At 33.7% G+C, this 21587-nt stretch overlaps 1 protein-coding gene across 2 annotated transcripts in view; it reads left to right on the forward strand.

The window, feature by feature from the left end:
- Nucleotides 1-21587, forward strand: part of kiaa0513 (KIAA0513) — a 32955-nt gene that overhangs the window by 68 nt on the left and 11300 nt on the right. For both annotated transcript variants that reach the window (XM_087291862.1, NM_001002193.1), the window contains 7 exon segments: nt 12745-13192; nt 15190-15289; nt 17433-17506; nt 17619-17689; nt 18772-18976; nt 20246-20286; nt 20521-20599. In XM_087291862.1, coding sequence (XP_087147988.1) covers nt 12822-13192; nt 15190-15289; nt 17433-17506; nt 17619-17689; nt 18772-18976; nt 20246-20286; nt 20521-20599 — 941 coding nt within the window. In that variant the 5' untranslated portion in view covers nt 12745-12821.

The following is a 21587-nucleotide window of genomic DNA, read 5'->3' on the forward strand; positions in this document are numbered from 1 at the left end:
ATCTAACAACTCTTTTTATGCCACTTGACGTTAACCGTCTGAACATATTGTTCGGTCTTAACCATCATTCTTTTTTCTTAAGTGCGAAACATTAATGAACACGATGTGCCAGTAAAAAAGTATCATTATCATTCATTATATTGCAGGCAGATGCTCGTATAACACTATATGGATGCGCGAGCTGTTATATAAATGCAATTAATGAAAGAATGAATGAGACTTCAGTACTGGCTTCAAGAATTTTCCGCCTTCTTTTCCGCATGAAAGTGTGCCATATGATTGCACAGCGTTGTTTACAATAAGAAGGTGGAGGGGAGGTTTCATTTTTCAAGAGTAAACTGTACCATGCAGTGCTGGTATGAAGGAATTATAGTGATCATAGCTTTGAGGGGATGATAGTGTCTCAAAAACTAGTGAGATACCTACATGGACAGTATTTTAAAATCATTGTGAATGCCTATTTTTCCTGTATAATGTTTATTTCAGATTTATTTTTATACCAGGGTGATTTTTTTTAATTACTGTTAATACAAATATGAACAAAATACACAGCTGTGCCAGTTTGACGGTAGGAAATGTTTCTGGTGGAGCCTGTGAATTGTCTTTTGATATGCTGGTATTTTGACAGGTGCTATTTTAAGACGCTGAACTAAAAGAAAGGTCTAAACACTTGGAAGCGGACGTGTGATTGTTTTTATTGGTAATCTCCATGGTATTGCAATGTATTTCCTTCTCAGTTTCTTGTCACTTATTAAGACTGAATTAGCATTTATGGCAGATGACTCATAGTATTTGAGTGTATTGTGAATAATTGCTTTATGCGTTATGAATGAAGGCAGATCAGTGCCAATATTTACGTAAAAGTACCTTGAGATGCCGTTGTAAAATAGTAAATATAATTTAGTAATTAGAATAAAATAAAAAGTGAGTTTTCCTTATTCTAGCTGGCTTTAAAAAGTCAACTTAATTATTAATTATTTTAATTAAATTATTTAAAATGTAGTTACATTTTTTATCAATTTGTAAAATATTTTTTATAAATATAATATTAATAAATATTACTATTATGCATGTTTTTTATTATTTTTTTAGTTTATTTTGAACTATTATTTTTTTATATTATTTCAGCCTAATTTTCATTAGCACATTTTTAATAATAGGCCTGTTAACATTTTAGAAATGGTTCATTCGGCTGTAACGACCACTTCATCAGTGAATAAACAGTTTGGAATAAACCAAAAGTGAGTGATTAAAATTCATCCTGTTGTCTATAAATCATGATATGCTTTAAAACTACTGGGCTTGATAACTGCATTATGTTAATTAGACGCAAGCATTTACAAGAGGTTTGAAGTCGCACGTCAGTTTGGACTGGATTTGGCCACTGTGCTAATACATTTTTCCCAATCGAATAGGGTTAATCAGATAAACCTAGCATCCAGGCTTGACTACAGACCTCATGAGCATGGCTACATATTTTTAAACTGCAGTGGCTGGAGATAAGAGTGCTCCTGTTTCCATTCAAGCTGAGGGTCATTTTTCTTGTCCCGTTCAATTGCAGGCTGTTGATGAAAAGCTGTTAAAAGCAATCCTCGGTGTGTGCGCTCTCAGAGAAAGGTTAATTTTATGTGACTTTTATTGAATCTGATGCTCTCTGGTTAGAGGTATTGATCCATTTAAGCTTTATTTATGTGTCTGATTGTGCGGCATCAGTCAACGGGTTGCTGATTAAGCCCTTTGCATTGGAACGCACAGAAATAGTCCTAAATAGTACAGTCTTAAATTCAGAGTCTGATATCATGAAAGATACGTGTTTTTTTTTGTTTTTGAGGAAACAGCAAGACATGTTGCGTAATGATGCAATTGAAACAACCTCAAATTAACCTCTCTTTGGCCTTATTTTCACATCTGAGACACCCTCATGCTGATAATACAGTGAGACCTTTTGCAGCTGATATAAAGTTATACACGCTTTTGCATGTTTTTTGCAATTTAATCCCTTCTTGTCTGGGTTTATCTGGTTAATGTTGCACCATCTATTCCTGCATGATGATCAGTCATTATTTTACTCTCTACTATAGATTCCCAGTAGCAATTCTTGGTTTCTCTACCAGCATGTAATCTGAATCTATTTGCATTTTGCTTGTAGTGAATAATAAAGTGGTCCTGTTTAGGGGTTCTCAAAGAGTCAGTTGCAGTTTTGATAGCTGAGACAGTAGGGAAAAAATAGGCAAAATACATATCATAAAATGCAACTAACCAACTATGATAGCAAAAACAAATCCACTTGTCTACTTGTAAAAAAGGGGCAAAATAGGCACTATTTACAACAAATGTGTCCACTTCCACTGTCCACTATATCGACTTATCACACAACACATGGATATGACCTCAATCATTTTTGGCAATGCAACATAGATCACTTATACATAAAAAAAACTATTCTACCAACATTTTAGATGATAATGCAACATTTCTATCTTTATTAGAGGTGTCAGTATGGTTAAAAAAACAAACACTATAGTATTACTATAAATATCTTTAGTATATTTTTATGTGGGTGTCTGATGACTAAAAATAGATCTGGTACATGAATATTTTGTTAACATTTATTATTATTTATTTAGAATATGCATTTTCACATTCCGCCTCCATTGCCGAATTATTAAATTGTTAAAGTGACTATAGTTAAATGAAATATTCTTAAGAATAAATTATATGTTTTTTGGAAGATTTATGTGTATTTGCATTGGGATAATATTATATTGTCATTCTGGCATTATATAATGAGTGGCATAAAATGACCTTAAAATTACAATAATATCAGTTAATGCATTTTGGTGCAATATGTCATACTATAAAAATAGGTATCGTGACAGGCCTAACAATAATAAAAAAAAGGCAAAGAAAATGGATCTACATACAAATAACAAACTTCATGAAATTAGCCCTAATGTTGGAAAAAGAAACTTTTATACGCTTTATAAATGGTCAGGGATCAGGTGTTACCTGTAGTAGAATCGGTCAGTCCAGGATGAAACATGTCATGTGTTTGATTCTTGGAGATGATCCTTCCATATGCTCTATTTGTAAAAGCAATTTAATTGAAGCGTGCTCTATTGGATTGTGTCGGTTTTAACTCTGTGAGGAATTAATTTTATTCAGTGCAAAATAAATAAACCTATAATAATAAATAAAATAAGATAATAATAAAACTACTAATTTACAAAGCCTTAATATAATACGTCTCTACACTAGTATACTTTTGGAAGATGGCATCATGAAGATGGCATGATGTAAGACTCAAATAATTAATCAAAAAAGGAGAAAATGCTCAAATATATTGTCAAGGGATGTGTGCCTAATCAAACCTTTTAAACTCCAATAAAACTTGCGAGCATTAAATTGGGGAAATTAAATATTATTTTATATACCTTACATAAAGGTGCAGAAATTGCAGTAATCTTAACATTTAAAAAAAAATAAATACAGTTAAATCTTAACCCTGAAATTTAAAAGCAAATGTGTTCAATTAACTTTTTTTTATTTTTCTTTTTTCCCCTTCTCTGCATGTTGTTTATTTTTTAAGATGTATTTTTTGGCATTTTGCCTTTATTTTGACAGCATAGTAGGTTGACAGGGAGTGAAGTGGGAAAGAGAGGGGGGTAGGATCGGGAAAGATCCACGAGCCAGGATTCAAACACGGGACGCCCGGAGCGCTGCCACACCATATGTCCGCGCACTAACCACTGGGCTATTGCGGCGACTCTATACATGGTTTTGTTAGTGCTCAGCATAACTGAGTACACCTCATTTTGAAAATGAATGTTTTTATCCAATTCTCAGTGAATATAGGCAATATACATTAATGCATTTGAACAAAACAGATTTATTAAACAGATATATTTAATAAAATAATATTTTAGTCACAGAACATCTTTAGAAATGGAAAGATAATACAATTAAACTCAGGCAAAATATTGCAAAACAAAGACAAACTACAACAGTTCAACAAAATTGTACATATTTTTTGCTTCTCTTGATTTTTGCTATTTTTGAATATTAAATAGAGTATTTTTCTATAAAAGATATTTGGGTTACTAATTTGAACCATTATTGCAGGTTATTGTTTTAATAAGCTCCAGATTTGGCTTCAGTACTGACTAATGTATATGCGCAAATAAAATATTGTAAAGCTTCCTATAAAAAATATAAATTTAAATGAGAGATTTGTGGGGGGTGTACTCATATGCTAAGCACTATATATGAAATTAAAATTATCTTAAAATTATGCCTTCCTCTGATGTTTTTACATTTTCATTTTTAGAATTTATGCTGTCTAATAGAGAGGTTATTTTCTCAAACACATTTTTTAACATAATAGATTTATTAATTAATTTGTTGGTATTTGCCACGACAGTACATAATATTTAAGTTCTTTTGCAACATACTAGTTTTCAGCTTAAAGTGCACTTTAAAGGTTTAACTAGGTTAGGTTGACTAGGTTTAATTGTTGTTCTGTAGCCAATCAATTTTTTTAAAGGTTTGGAATCTCTTGAGGCTAAGTAAACAGTGTGTACAAAATCTTCAAAATCCTGGCAGTTGTAACTCAACTTTAAATTAAAGGGCACCTATGGTGAAAAATCTACTTTTCAAGCTGTTTGGACAGACATATGTGTAGATATAGTGTATAGACCGTCATATTGGGGTGAAATAAACACACCCAGTCCTTTTTTTTCAATTTAACAACATAAAAACGGTGGACTAATTGGAGCAGTTTTCAGACCGACCGCAACTTGACGTAAGAGTGCGGTCCCCCCGGCCACTGAATTGATTGACAGCTATTAACGTATTACCGTATTAACATGTCCCGGTAATCACGTGTATAATCATATCAACAAGACCAGACGTGCGCAAAGCAACCGGGAATAAAAGGTCTGTTCAGTTTGCTAGGATCATCTATCATCATCAAATGTGATCAAGAGTAATTTTCACATGTTTAAAATGTTTTAAAACAGTGCACGTGTGTAATGAAGTACAGCGCTTTACTTCAACTTTACTTCATCAGCACAGCCGCGAGTCAGAACAATTATAAAGGAAGATGCATCAATCCTGGTTTGTGGATATCAGGTTTATTTTGTACATTAACATAACAGATATTCATACAGCAGTGGAGATTAACCTGTATCCTGTCACATATGCGTGCAAAAAGAGTTCAAAGCTAAAAGCGCTCTGTCTGTCTGTGTGTGTCTGCATCGCTGTGTGATTGCTTGTGTATCTGTGTGTGTGTGTGCGTTTGTGAACTTTGTAACAACATTATAGTCCCTTTCACACAGTGATACCGGTAATTATCCGGAAAATTTCCGGAACTACTTTACAGGTATATTCAAAAAAACGCTGTTCACACAGGCGAGGACGTTACGGAATTTTTCCGGAAAAGAGCATTCACACATCCATCGCAAAATGCCGGTAAATTCTGACATCATTAACCAGAAATGACCTCTAAACGGCTGCGCTTGTGTTTGTAAACATTTGACTACATTACAAACTCTTCGGATGGATCAGTATTGAGTACAACTCTAATGAAAACAGGGAAACACTTTCGCATGTCGAGATGTTCATGATATGAGTGTGTGCTGGCGCTATGGGCGCTCACGGGCACACGCAAAGCTTGAAGGTAAACAAACAACGAATTATCATAAACATTTTATCGATAATTATTTACACAGCATTAAGAAGGAACATAGAAACATTATCTGACTAACATCTAGCAGCTAAAGGTGTCTGGAAAAAATATTCAAAGGCTTTTATTCTCATAAACCGCGCGCACGTGAATGCGTCTGACTGTTCTGATTGGCTAAAGCAGGTGTCTCACGTCAGCACGTTGTAGACGTGGACGCGCTTATTACGGCAATCTTCCTTCTGCATTCACACAGCGCAGCATTCCGGCAAATTACCAGTAATGTTACAACTTCTCTTTCCGGAAAATAGCCAGAACGAATTTACCGGTATTTTCAAAAAGGGCCTGTTCACACATACAACCTTTCCGGAAAATTGCCGGCAATTTTCCTGAAAGGTCTGTATGTGTGAAAGGGGCTTATGTGTGACTCATCATTGCAACTGCACAACAAATACTCATTGGTAAAGTTCTTACTATAGTATTTCTCACAAACGCTATGTGAGATTTTCTTCTTTTATGTCTGTCTGTTGTCTGATGGGCCGATGGAGGAGATTAAGGCACACAGAACAGCACGTAGAAACAGTAGGCGGGGAGGACTAGCCTTAAAGGTGCAGTACGACAAAACAGCCCCCTAGTAGAAAAATGTATAAAATAGAATCTTGTAAAAAGTATAATGAAAAATCTGATGGGTGTTTTGAGCTGAATTTTTTTTTTAGGTTTACACACACATTCTGGAGACCCAAAACACTTATATTAAATCTGAAAAAAGGAGTAACCTAGGTGCCCTTTAAATATGGACAAACCTGATGCTGAGTTAATTTATTTACAAATAATTTTAAATGACACTTTGACCCAATGGTTGGGTTTGTCAATATTTGACTTAACATTGGGTTACAACAACCTAGCATTTTTTAGAATGTACATTTAAAATTTTGCTGTAAACTGTTCATTTAATAGTTTATTTGGTGTTTACACTATTTTTATATTTCTGTTTTAATTTATGAGATGAAAAATTTGATAGTGTGCCGCTTGATGTCCGACATATCATCTGGGCTATGACACAAAACGAATTGAAAGCCACTGTTCTAGCTCAATAGTTTTCTGTTTTTTTGACCGACTCGACCTTGCACACAACCCTATCCAATATCTCCCTCCTTGAGACGTTCATCACACGTGTAATTGTCTTTCTCTCTGCACTACTGCCTCTGATATCACTGCACCGCTTTGGTAACCCTAACCCATTTAGTCTTTTAAACCAGTGGACCAACTCACTCGCTTAATCCAGCTCATCTGTCCAACATCAGTCTCCGCTGGGCCCCGAGGCTCACTTTGAAGGGGCATTTTAAAGCATGGATGGACGGATGGATGGATATATATGGAAAGAGGGGGGAAGTGCTCTGATTCAAGAGTATTATATGTGCTTTGGCCCTCTTGAATGCTGAGATTTTATAGAGAACCAAAGAACATTTTTTTCCCAAGAAGCAGCCATGTGTAGGAGTTTGTGTTTTTAGAAATGAGCCCTAAATAATTTTTAAAAATCCCAGAATGCTTGTGAAATATTAGTAGGATAACCGACTGATATGGTTTTCTCCCATTGGTATAGGAGTGCACCAATAGGATGTCTTCTGGCTGGTACTGGTTTTAAATGAACAGCTATTAGCTCACTTATTTGAATTTAAATCATTAAAATGCATGACTACATTGATTTAAATCTTTCATTTAGGCATAATATTGAATGTGCATTGCTACAAGAGCAAAGCATTTTCTCTGAACATGGATTATATCTACAGACGATTTAACATAATGATGATGGTTATTTTTTATTATTATTAACATTTTACAATATGGTTAACAAAGAACAATCCGTAGTTCATCTAGACCAGAGGTGCCCAAACTAGGTCCCGCAGGCCAAAGTTGGCTCATGATAACCTTGGATTTGACCTGCCATTCCATAGGGAGAATGATTGGTAGGGGTTGGGAATGCCTTTAATAGAGACTGTCATTTTTAATTTAAAGTAACCTTTTGTTTGTTTGCGTTATTGATGAGAACAAAAAAAGGTAATCTAAATTAAATGTTTCAATTAAATGTCCAGATTTTTTTACATTTACATATTGTCACTCAATGGATAGAGCACAATGCACAAGACAATGCTAGCAAATTAATGCAAAAGGTTGACTATTGTGTTCAATATGGAACTCCATTGTGTTTTAAATGAAATTGTTTGTTTTTATTTGAATATGTTCATACACATTCTGGAGACGCAAAACACATATTAAATCTGAAAAAAGGGGTAACCTCATTCCAAGGGGTCATATGCTCAAAAATGAAAATTGTAGGCAGCAATTACATTATTTAACCAAAAGGTGGCGACAACAAGCCATCAAAAATTTGCCACTGAATAATTCTTCAAAAATGAAACATCTAGATAAAATCTACCAACAACCAGCATTCTTCAAAATATCTTATTTTGTGTTCTACAGAAGAAATAGACTCTATTAATAAGAATTTATAGTATTACCATTTTTTATATTATTATTATTATTATAGGGTTTCATGTTTTAAAGTCTGCATGCAATTGATTTTTTTATTTAGTTTTTTTTTTTTCTATTGTGACATAAATCTGTTACACAAACCAGAAAAATGTAGTGTGGGACTTGATTTTGATTAGAAGTTTGAATTGCTGTTGTTTTTCTGCTGGTTGATCTCATGTGAGTGGCAGGTTGTCCCGCCCTCGCACCAGTAACCACATCATCAGAGAAGAGAAGAGATGAAATGACATTGCGAGAGGGGAAGCTATTTAGGTTTAAGATTTTAAGAACACAATTGCTAAAAATGACAAAACGTACACAAATAAATCATACCGCAACATTCATTTAAAAAAAGGATGATCGTTATTCATTTCATAGTGACTCTCTCCAACATACAGCTGTTTCTTCCGCTTTGTGCCTCTTGAAGATAAGTGTGAAAAGAAGCAGACGTAGTTGACACGATCTCTGACTCTGGTCACCGTGTGTGTGTGTGTGTGTGTGTTAGCGCGTGCGCGCACTTGTAAACGTGTATGGCAGCCAAGTCACGCTCCTCCAGTTCAGCATTACATAACTGCCCTTCTCAGTCTTAATGCATTTCACAGGATTTTGCCAAAAAACCTAAGGGGTTGTAGTTTCTGGCCTAGATAAAATAATGCAGGTATAGCATAAATGATTGCTGTTCAGCATGCGCAATTTATATTTATTTTCCGACCATCCAGATTTAAATGACTTGTTTTTTTTCTCAGGAAAACGTTAAAGAAGATTGTTAGATGAAACACTGATCCTTGGTGACTGATAGAATGCAATTCATTGTAAAAAGTAAATAAATAAATAAACATCCAGGCACCACAAAACTGTGTTTCCTGTGACAATACATCAAAGGGGACCTATTTTTCCCCTTTTAATAAAATGTAAAATAAGTCTATGATGTCCCTTGACCATAAATGAGAAGTTCCGACTCAAAATACCCCACAAATAATGTTTTATACCTCTTTGAATCTGCCCTTTTGGGCTTTGACCCTAATTGGGCCATTTTGTGGACTGTCGCTTTAAATTCAAATAAGATTCTGCTCCCAGCCCTCTTTTCAAAAGAGGGCGGAGCTACAAATGCCTGTGAGCGAGAGACTAATGGCTTTCCCCTTTTTGATGACACGTACAATGGGAGAACGTCAATCAAAGTGTTTCTGCAAAATGTTTTTATGAAGTGTGATAAAAAAATTTAATTAATACATTTTTACTATAAGAAGCTGGTTGTATTCACAGACTGTTGCCAACTGTGTTTAAAACCCTTAAAAATATATAAAAATAAATAAATAACATAATAGGTCCCCTTTAAGATCTTACGTAGAAAAACAATTGTTTGTTTCATTGGTCTTCTTCAGCCTAATCCTATAGGTCTAAATGGGAAGTATAGTACTAATTTTCATCATAGTGGCTTTTATTATCAAGTCTGGTGTTTCATTAGCAGTGCTAGAAACACATGCTTTTGCACTGAGATTCTGTGAAATGTATTTCATAATCTAACATGGTTAGATTAACCGGGTGTGACAGATTCTGCATTGCCTCATGCTGTGGTCAGTCTCTATAAACACAGCTGCTAGGAAGTTTACAAGACTACAGGACATTTTAGTACCCTTACTGTGATGTTACACTTCATGAACATGTTTTAAATGGTTGTTATTATATTATTATGATGATAAGACCCATATTTTGTATTTTTTATTATGCAGTTGTATATGTGTCAAAGGTGAGATGTCAAATTGAATTTACAAAAGTGACGTTATATGCAGAAAGCATATTAAAATGCAAGTAAAGTGATGGTTTTAATGGCTAAAATATGGGTGAAATTCATTAATTGTGTCATATTTATGTAAAAATGAAACAACCTAGTATATTTAAAAATAAGTATTATTTTTAAACAATTTTTTGCAGAATTATTGGTAAGATCTAGAAGGACAGTGAAAGATTTAAATGGCAATTTATTAAGGTTTTTCTATGTGATTTGCTTGTAAATTATTGCTAAACCGAGTGAGATTTAAAGTGGCAGTTCACCCAAAACTGAAAATTCTGTCATTATTTACTCCCCCTTTACTTGTTCCAAACCTGTTTGAGTTTCTTTCTTCTGTTGAACACAAAAGAAAAGAATCTAAAGAAAGCTGGAAACCTGTAACCATTGAGTTTTATAATATTAAGTTAAAGATTACCAGTTTCCAGCTTTTGTTGGTGAGTAAACAGTGAGTAAATGTGGTGATCTATATCTTTAAGAGAGCGTCTGCAGTGAATTTGTAAAAAAAAAAAAAAAAAAATGTATGGCAATTTTTGCTCTAAAAAAACAACAACAAATTAGAAGGTTTTGGAAAAATGTGAAAGGCATGATAGAAAAGATCATTTTTAAATTTCATTTATACCCTAAGGAAATCAAGATATAAAAGACTGAATGTATATTTATAAATCTTCAAGCTAAACGGATTATTTGTTCAAATTGGAAAAAAATTATGTAGACTATGTATAGGGTGTTGGGTGAAAGACATGGTTACAAACATGACAATAAAAAAGATAATGTTGTGGGACCAACAGTTTCAATCCAAAAATGACCAGTCTCTCAGATGAAGAAGAGCCAGAGTCTTCAATGGCCTTTATACACACGGACTTTTAATTTTCAGCCAAAATTATCACATTTAAAATCTAAATTCTTTAAAAATAAAAATAAAATTACAAAATTTAAAAAGGTCTTCACTGCTTGTTAGATATACGATATGAAGTGGGTCTCATATCGGAAAAGAAGCACTGCATTAAATTCCATATCCCCCCGCCATGTCTTTAGAATATAACAGTTTATTTTACTCCAGTATTTTCAATGACATTTCTGCGCTCGCCTGCTGAACCTGACGGAGCTTGTAACAGTCTTTCATCTCGTTTTACACTTGAACAACTAAATGAATGCTTAAGTCTATTTAACTGAATGCATTGTAATTACATTACAACATCAATGCTGCAAAAACATCCTTGTGAAATTGAAAATAGTCACATTAAGCTTTCACCGGAAGTTTATTGTTGGCTTTAAAACTCTAGCTGTGCATAGAGCCCATTAAATAGTTTACTGAAGATGTTTTGCTGTTGTAGCAGCAGAAGTCAGCTTCAACACTCACAAAAAGTTAATAGGCTGCTCTCTTTACCATCTCAAAACAACAACAATTATACTCTCATGTGATGTCATTAACTGTGTCATGCATATAGGTGTTTTAACCTGATTGGTAAAAACACAGACTAAGAAAGTCCCCAAGCGTGTGTGCGTGCTTACAATTCTGAACAACATCTCAATGTCTCAAGCATATTTTTCTGGTGCTCTCTGGACAATTTGGTTAGTGACTTGCCAATATCAGTGGTTCAATGCCAATAAGTCTGAAATATTTACCTTTAACATTCAGATAACAAAGAGTTAAATGTAATTAACCTTTGGACCCTGGTTGAATTTAGACATGGGTTTTTAACGCAATATGAAAGGTAGTCTATAATTTCACAGCTGACAATGCTGATATCAAATCCACTCTCTGGAAGCTGGGCTAAATGAATAAACACTGTTATTGCACTCCTGACGTTATGCCAGATCCTCAGTCATCTCAAAGAGACTAGATGCAGATATCACTTGTTACCTACCTACAGTTGAAGTCAGAATTATTAACCCCCCCTTTGAATTATTTTTTCTTTTTTTTATATTTCTCAAATGATGTTTAACAAAGCAAGGCAATTTTCACAGTATGTCTGATAATATTTTTTCTTCAGGGGAAAGTCTTATTTGTTTTATTTCAGCGTGGATAAAAGCAGTTTAAATTTTTTAAACACCATTTTAAGAACAAAATTATTAGCCCCTTTAAGCATTTTTTTTCCAGTAGTCTACAAAACAAACTATCAATATACAATAACTTGCCTAATTACCCTAACCTGTCTAATTAACCTAATTAACCTAGTTAAGCTTTTAAATTTCCCTTTAGGCTGTATAGAAGTGTCTTGAGAAATATCTAGTCAAATATTATTTACTGTCTTCATGGCAAAGATAAAATAAATCAGTTACTAGAAATGAGTTATTAAAACTGTTATGTTTAGAAATGTGTTGAAAAAAATCTTCTCTCCATCAAACAGAAATTGGTAAAGAAATAAACAGGGGGGCTAATGTTTCAGGGGGGCTAATTATTCTGACTTTAACTGTATATATTAAGAGACGCATACAAGGTTTGAGGACCTTAAAATTGTACCAAAATGTGGTGGAGTTGATTGATGAATAAGAAGAGAGGTCAAAATATCAGTGTAAAATACAGATTTTTTATTTTATTTTTTTGCTTCTGTATTATTTCAATGTAAAGTTAAAATGTTATAAAAAAAATATCAAAATAAAAACAGGACACATTCTACTGGATGGACAGAAACAGAATGGTATTATTTATGCTGTAGGCTATTAGCTGTAATCAATTTGATAATTTAAAAATAATATATTATTTATTTTTAAAAGTGAATTCAACTAGTTTTTTTTTTTTTAGGTCCAGCCACTTCCCTCTGTGGATTTTGAGCCGACATCAAATCTGTCCTGGTGCTTGAATAACCTCAATACCAAAATATGGAGGGGGCCGTGGTGGACAACCTCATAGACTTCGACTCGCCACCAGAAGGAACAGTGACCTCTGATCTTGGTCCTCCCAGTGGAGCAGACTTTTTCTCATCCCCGCCTCTCGTTCCTGAGCCGGCGAGTGATGTCACTATGGAGCCGCTTCTACCCGAACCCATGGCCCCCACGCACACGCCTCGTAGAGAAGAAGACAGTGATGCCACTGAATCTGCCGACAGCGAGAACGAGGGCACAGAATCCCCATCACACCCGTCCAGCACAAGGCGGTCCTCATCCTGCTCCAGTCACAGCGCTGAGGATGCAGAGGAGACGGAGATACGCGCATTCATGAAAACATATGTGGCAAAGCTCTTCCATGGAGGGTGATTAGTTATATACATTATAATTTATTCCAATGATGCAAAATGAGATTCTTTGCACAATGTTCATGGGTCAAAGATATAAAGATAAAAATCTATATTTGAATACTTTTAGTGCTGAGCGATTAATCGTATCCAAAATAAAAGTTTTGACATTATACGCCTATATATATAAATATATTATGGACGACACAGTGGCTCAGTTTAAGATCAGATTAAGTATGTTATTTAATTTTTATATAAATATCTCAATTACGCTAAAATGATCATGCAACATTTGGCATTTTATTTTCACAAATGTTAAAAAAAACACTTTAGTTGTCTCTTTCTTATAGGTTTATGTTTTAAAGTCAGCCTGAAATAAAATTCATTCACTAATTTTCTCTTAGCTTAGTCACTTTATTAATCTGGGTTCGCCACAGCTGAATAAATCGCATTTTACGCAGCGGATGCCCTTCCAGCTGCAACCCATCACTGGGAAACACCCATACACTTCCATTCATACACATTATTTTATATTATATTATTTTATATTATATTATAGTATATATATATATATATATATATATATATATATATATATATATATATATATATATATATATATATATATATATATAATTATTCTTTAAAGTTTATTAATTTAAAGAGCCCTTATTATGGGTTTTTAAAAATGACCATCCATGCAGTATGTAACACGGCTCTAAGTGAATAGAAACATCCAGCTGAGGTTTAAATCTGGAAGTGCACTATGCAACATGTTTAAAATTATTGATTGTTTTGAGTCGACTTAGAATCAGATACGTCCTTTGTTCAGATTTTTTGCCGACATCGATACAGGACTTCGCCAAATATGAACTGCCGGTTTCATAAAACATGAACACGCTTGCAAGGAATCATCACGCGAAGATTACTATCGGCCGGACATGCGGCTGTGGGAATTTTCACATCAATACCAAAGTATAACATGTGCTGTATGTGTTCCTGTCATTTTTCTGATGATTGATACAATACAACGCAGGAATATGCTGGTGTTTAACTGCATTGCTTTAATGCACTCCTGCATTGGGCTCACACATATACTCAGTGCTCTGAGTACTTCTTAAGCATGCTGGTCGTTACTCTTTGCTCACGCTGAACGCAGTCGTCCAATGCCAGCAGACTGGGTCATTGGACAAATCAGTACAGATTAGCTTCTCGCAAAGCAGGGGTTTGGGGACGAATGAATAGCTGAACAAATCATATAAAACTTGTTGGGATAATTTAGTAAAAAATAAATCCATAATAGAAGACAATGAAAATGTTTTTTGACCTTGCACGCATATCAGCCTGTTGTTGGAGACCCCCAAAACAAAAATATGATATTTTATAATGCTTAATAGGGGCTCTAATGTTGTTGTTTTTTTTTTTTTGTAAATACGTGGACACTGATATGTGGACACTAAAATGGGACATCTTTTTCAATGCGAGTACCAATAAGGTTTTATGGTTTTGGTTTAGGTTACTATAATAACAGCATCAATGCTAGATGCATATACACGTTTTTATCTACAAAAATTTTCATAGCTTTCAAATCTCATTGGCACATGATAAAACACAATGCCACTGATAAGATCCTCTTGAATGGCTGCCAAAGCTTGTAGAATATCAGAATGTTTACAATATAGTGTATTTTTGTCTTTGCTGGAGGTTGACAGCCCATTATCACTGTCACTTTTATTTCATTCAACATTCGCTTTTGTCCTGCACAGAAGTAATAAAGTCCTATGGGTTTGGACCAACATGAGGATGAGTTAACGATGACAGGATTAAACATTTTTGGGTGAACAATTTCCTTGAATGAGGAAGAAACTTCAAGCTGAATTATAATCACTTGTCAGCTGATGCATGTGTTTGCGTTTGTTCAGGTTGTTTCAAGTGCACTCTTTCACTCCCCCTATCCCTTTCTCTTTGTCTACCTCTTCCTGCCTGGCTCATTTTATTCTCTTTCTCTCTGTCAGTGAGGACTTTGATCACGAGGAGAAGGCTCGCTTTGGAGAGCTCTGTACTGGAGACAATGGGAAAGGCAGGGAATGGTTCTCCAAATACGTCAGTGCGCAAGTATGAGAGCAGCTGCTGATGCGTGTCAAAACACAATCACCGCAAGACTTCTTTTTAAAAGATTCTATTATGAATTCTGGGATAGATTATGGAGATATTGTGCATGTAAAGTGGTCTGGTGGTTTCCGTCTGCATTTCTGAGGTCTGAGCAGTGTTATTGTTAAGAAAAAGTATTAAAATAAATGTCTGTGACTGAATTGCAAAACAAATAGAGTTGAAGGCAGAATTATTAGCACCCTGTTTATTTTTATCCCAATTTCTGTTTAACGGAGAGTTTTTTAACACAATTCTAATAATAATAATTTTAATAACTCATTTCTAATAACTCATTTTTTTTCTTTTCCATGATGACAGTTAATAATATTTTACTAGATGTTTTTCAAGACACTAGTATTCAGCTTAAAGTGCCATTTAAAGGCTTAAGTAGGTTAATTGGGCTAATGAGGCAAGTAATTGTATAATTGGTTTGTTCAGTAGACATTCAATATTGTTTAAGGGGGCTAATGATATTGACCATAAATGGTTATATACAAATTTGAAACTGCTTTTATTGTAGCCGAAATAAAACAAATAAGACTTTTTCCAGAAGAAAAAATATTTTAGGGAATACTGTGAAAATTTCATTGCTCTGTTAAACATAATTTGGGAAATGTTTAAGAAAGAATGTAGCAATTTATTTTACAGTCCATGTACATATCATAAATACAAAACTAAATAATAAACTAGCTCTAAACCTACCACTAAACCTAACATTAATCCGTGTTGTTACTTTATTTTACCCAGTACTGTGCACGGTGTAAATTAATGCATAACCTACAAAATGGTTGGCTTAATTCCCCATTCTGAAGCTTGGTTTGAACTTTAGCAGATCGTCCTGACCACATCTAAATGGAAAAATGAATTTAGTTGCTTCTATGTGACTGATTAGATATTTGTGTTAAAGAGCAGCTATTGGAAAGGTGTACCAGGTGTATTCATTTCTGTGTGCCTGTTTTCTAGATTATAGTGTTGCAAAACTAAAGAGCTGCTTTTGCCATCACATTCTGAAGTGTTTTGTAAATGCACTGAAATCCTACTGGCATTTAGCAACTTGTTTTTTTATGATGTAGGATTTTATGAAGCAATGCAAAATAATGGATTGAACTACACACCTATTGTTTGAAAAATAGTTTTGACAACTTGCCATTTCACATCAGTAGGAAAACTTACAGTTGTAACTGTTTAATCTACTGTGTGTGTGCGTGCGTGCGTGCGTGCATGCGTGTGTGTAAAAAATACAATTTATTTGAATTTAATCAAATGTGTTAAGATACACTTATTTAATGTTAACTGAAGCTCCAAAGTAATTTGGTTACCAACATTCGTCACATTATCTTTATTTCACATAAGAAACTGAGTAAATTATGACAGAATTTTTATTTATCTGAACTATCCTTTTTTAACTGATAAATAACTATGAAACAGCCAATTTATTCAGGAATCAAGTATATGGCTCTCCTTTGTGATTGGACAACCAAAGCACTTAAAATGGATCACTAGATTCATTCAAAATGCAGATTCATTGCGGCTACTCAACGTTATTGGTGACAAATTGGACAAAAACAGACAATATTGTGTTAAAAGTATAACAGAATGATGAATACTTATTTGTTGACCCTAAACCATTATATAAAATATCAAATTACCACATTTGGACAAAAACAACATATGTGATATTGAACTGGCTCCTCATCTAATTTTTTTTCTCCCAAATTGGTTACAGAAAAAACACTGTTGTCCAATGACTTGCCTTATTAACCTAGTTATGCTTTTAAATTGCACTTTAAGCTCTTTTTAAGTAAAAACGTATGTACTGTCAAGACATAATAAGTTAGTTATTAGAAATTTGTTATTAAAATAATGTTTAAAAATGTTGGAAAAAAAATTTTCTTCATCAATCTAGACTTGGAAGATCATTTTAAAAGAATTGAAATTTAACAGGAGGACTAGTAATTTTGAGTTAAACTGTATATATGTACAGTTATATATAGACTAAGTGTGTCTAATCCGCAGTCTTTCTCAAAGATCACGAGGAACTTGTTTAAGAAAATACACTTGCATGAACAAACACAGTTGTGATGATAAGTATGCCTTGTGTTTACAGCGCTGCCACTCCAAATGTGTGAGCGAACAAACTTTCTACAGGCTGGTGCAGTCTTTCGCTGTTGTTTTATTTGAGTAAGTACATTAGCGATAATATCTTGAATTCTTGTTTTGCATTAGAAATGCATAGAAATAGTAACCAATTTTGTTTATATGTGAACTGTCTGACTAATTGAATGATTGACAGATGTCACCAGGTGGATGACTATTGCCCTGCCAAACACCTCATGACCATGTGCTTCACATATTACTACATGGGTAAGAGAGAGTTTACCATTCATCTTAAGCAAGCAAACTGATGTGAGGAATGTAAGAATCTGATAAAGAAACATGCAGACCTCCCTCAGCTTCCTGTTAAAGCCCGTGACTCAGATATTACTGGTACTGCCTATTATTGTGTCATGTAACAGTAATTTCTTTGTATTTATATTTTTGATGGGAATTTTTTTTTTCATTTGACATTAATGATAAGAAGTATTTATAAAAATATATCAACATGTTAAAATGTTTTCTGCACAATCATATGACACTAAAACTGAAGTAACAGCTGATGAAAATTCAACTTTCTCATCACAGGAATAAATCCATTAAAATAAAAAAAAATATGTGATATGTTATATTGTAATAGTTCACAAAATACAGTTTTGTATTGTATTTATGGTCATTAAATGCAGCCTTGTTGAGTGTAAGTGTCTTTATTTTAGACACTCACACTCACATTAAATAAGATTGATTGAACCCCAGTGTTCAGCAAAATCTTTTAATTATTTAGATATTAATTCTCATGTCATATGGACCCTTTGACTGTTCAGATGCATTTAATGGTCATCATAATCATCATAAAAGTCCTTGAGAGTTTTGAATATTTAGATTTTTTTTAAACCTATGTATATTTAAATGTATTCACGTATGTATAAAATCATCTTGGCATCAAATTTCCAAAAAACGAATTACTGCTTGTGTGAGGTGTTTCTAATGCAGCGCGATGGGGAGGACAGTAAATTTGACGTTGTTCTCTCTTTTGGCTGCTGTTATGAGTCGCACACAATTATTTCCTTTTTCTAAAAGTCTTGATAACTCCATTGTGGAGTTTTTCTTTTACTATTTCAGCAAATAGGATTGTAAAAGAATTATTTGTTGCACTCTCCTATTCACTGTGCTCTAGGTTTACCTAACTATGATTACTTTCGCTACTGAGAAACCCGGAAATGTGAAAAGGGTCCATTAAAAATCGTTCTCTAATCACACAACACTTCTAGATGCCCACTAGTATGCACTAATATGATTTGTGCCTGCCCACTATGTGTTTTTAATTAATACCCGCTGAATGTATTTACCAGGTAAATCGCAGCTGTCACCCACAGAGCTGCTGGAGAGGCCCAGCGGGGGGATCGACTCGTACCTGCGCAGTGGAAAGGTCTGGCTCTCTGGGAAGAAGGATATTGCAGAGCGGATGCTCAAAAACACCTCTGCTAAGACTGACGTTAAAGGGTTTTTTGGGGGTCTGGAGAGCAAACTGAGAAGACCCTTGGGCCGAAAGAATGAGTGGGTGATTTTTCTGTCACTCTTTTCAAAAAAGGGGAGATATCAAGAAAATCGGGCCTTTTCTGAGTTTAAAGGAATAGTTGACCCAAAACTGAAAATGATGTGATTATTTACTCAGCGTGACAATTTAGTAACTAAATTTGTTAGAGTTGCTTTCTTTTGTTGAACAAAGTTTAAAACCAGTAAACATTGACTTTCATAGTATTTGTTTTTGCTATTATTTTGAATTATTTTAATCATTTTCTTGTTTCTTTTATTCTTGCACTATCAATTACAATTGTGTATGAAATGTGCTATATAAATAAACTTGCCTTGCCTTACTATTGAATTTAATGGTAAAGGGTTTCTAACATTCTTTAAAATATCTTCTTTTGTGTTCTATAGAAGAAAGAAACTCATATGTGATTGGAAACATTTGAGGGAGAGTAAATAGTCTGTAGATTTTCATTTTTGGGTCAACCATTTCTTTAAGTGCTATGTTATATTAGCTAACAACAACAACAACAAAAATAGAAAAAGACATTAATTATATTGTTTTTATGTTACCAAATGTTCTTTGTGAATGTGCTATGTGAATAAAAGTTAACATTGTCTCCAACTGTATTCACAGATAACAGATCTGCACTGAAATGATTTATTCGATTTACTAAATATTTTAAGGTAACTGATTGCAAACAATTCAAATGGGCTGAATTTTAACAAACAAATTAAATGTATTAATGTTCAACTACATTTATTTGCTTATATTCAGCCCATTATATAATTTGTTTGCAACCAGTTACCTTTAAAAAATTCAGTAAATCCAGTCAATCGTTTCTTTCAGTGTGTATCTATTTTTGGGTTTAATCCCAAAAACACCTACTGCAGCATCATTTATAAGTGCATATTTATTATGCTCTGTATAGTCCTGTATAGTGACTAGAGAACTATAGAGAATAGAGAACTGCACTTCTAGTGTAATAGAACAGAGCAATAATATGCTAATCAATGAGTTTAATCAATTCCGCATACATGCTAAGTACATCAGTCTAGAAATAGCATCCTCTTGCCCAACTACATTGTCTGGCTGTGGTTTGAAGATTAAGTCTTTAACGAAGGCCATTTCAGACATTTTGGTTTCATCTGACAAGCTATAATAAGTGATATGTGGTGTATTTTGATGTGGTGCACATTGTGGAGAGCCAAGCAATTTACTGTACCCCTTGTGAAAATGCATGGTATGCCCCCTTCAATTAATATTCTGCTGCAAAACACTCTGTCTTTTCACAGAGACACTGACAGGCCTGCCGAACAGAAAGCTAAAACACCAGGTAATGTACCATGTTCCTCTTGTTATATCTTGACTGTTTTTATCATCCAATGTCTCACTCTGGGTTTAGTGGTGATGAGATTTAGTGGTTACAAATCTGGGTCAGTTACCCAAACCGTATGTTGAATAAAACCACAGTGCTCTTGAGCAACTCTTCACCCACAGGGATTGTGTTTGCAATGCAGACTTGTGTTGGTGTGTGTGAGTTATTAACTGTGCTTTTCTCTGCTCGTAGTTTCTCCCCCTCTGTCTCCGGACAGAAAAGAAGAGGAAAAGATTTACCTGTACACACACCTCAAACAGCAGCCCATTTGGTAGGTTTTACTGAGAAATATTAAGATAATGCACTATTAATGTTGTTTACTTGTACACTGTTGCAAAGTCATAAGATTAGATAATAATAATTAATATTTCATGCCAGAATAAAAACAAAATAATTTTTTTATAATAAAATAAAAGTAAAATATTGTTCTAATTACAGTAAAACAGTAATGAGCTGTCATTTGACACACACAAAGAAATATTAAGATATGTCTGCACTATTATTGTTGTTTACTGCATTGTTACAAAGTCATGCGATTAGACCTAAATCAGGCATGTAATCAGCCAAAAACAATAAAGGAGAAGGAAGAGACCCAATATCTTGTAAAATATTATTTACTGTCATCATGGCAAAGATTTAAAAAAAATAATATTTTTATTATAAAAGTTATTAGAAAGGAGTTATTAAAACTATTATTTTTAGAAATGTGTTGAAAATGTCTTCTCTCGTTAAACAGAAATTGGGTAAAAAATAAACATTATATATATATATATAATTATTTATTTATTATTTTTAATATTATTATGTATTTTTTCAACATTTATAAATAAAGTATTTTTAATAAATTAATTCCAATAAATAATTTCCTAAGATTTAAAGACGTTTTACATTTAAGTTTTAGGAGTAAACTAGGTTAATTAGGTTATTAATTAAGTTATTGGACGTCAGTGGTTTGTTCTGCCAATCAAAAAAATATATACTAATGTAAAAAAATAGACTAATGATGTTTGAAAAGCATTGAAAATCATTCAAAAACTGCTTTTAATTAAGCCAAACCAAAAGAATTAAGACTAGATAAGAAAACATTATTATAGAAAATATCAAAAGATGGTTATATGTAGTTTTTTGATGGAGAAACATGTCTTAATATTAGCAACATATGATTTTCTAGAAACTAATTAGCATTTTACATAGCACGATAATTTTAAAGAGCCCCTATTATACATGAAATAGGGTCATATTTTGGTTGTAAGGGTCTC

The sequence above is a fragment of the Danio rerio genome, chromosome 18 (assembly GCF_052040795.2).
Source record: "Danio rerio strain M-AB ecotype USA chromosome 18, GRCz13ab, whole genome shotgun sequence".
Taxonomy (NCBI): Eukaryota; Metazoa; Chordata; class Actinopteri; order Cypriniformes; family Danionidae; genus Danio; species Danio rerio.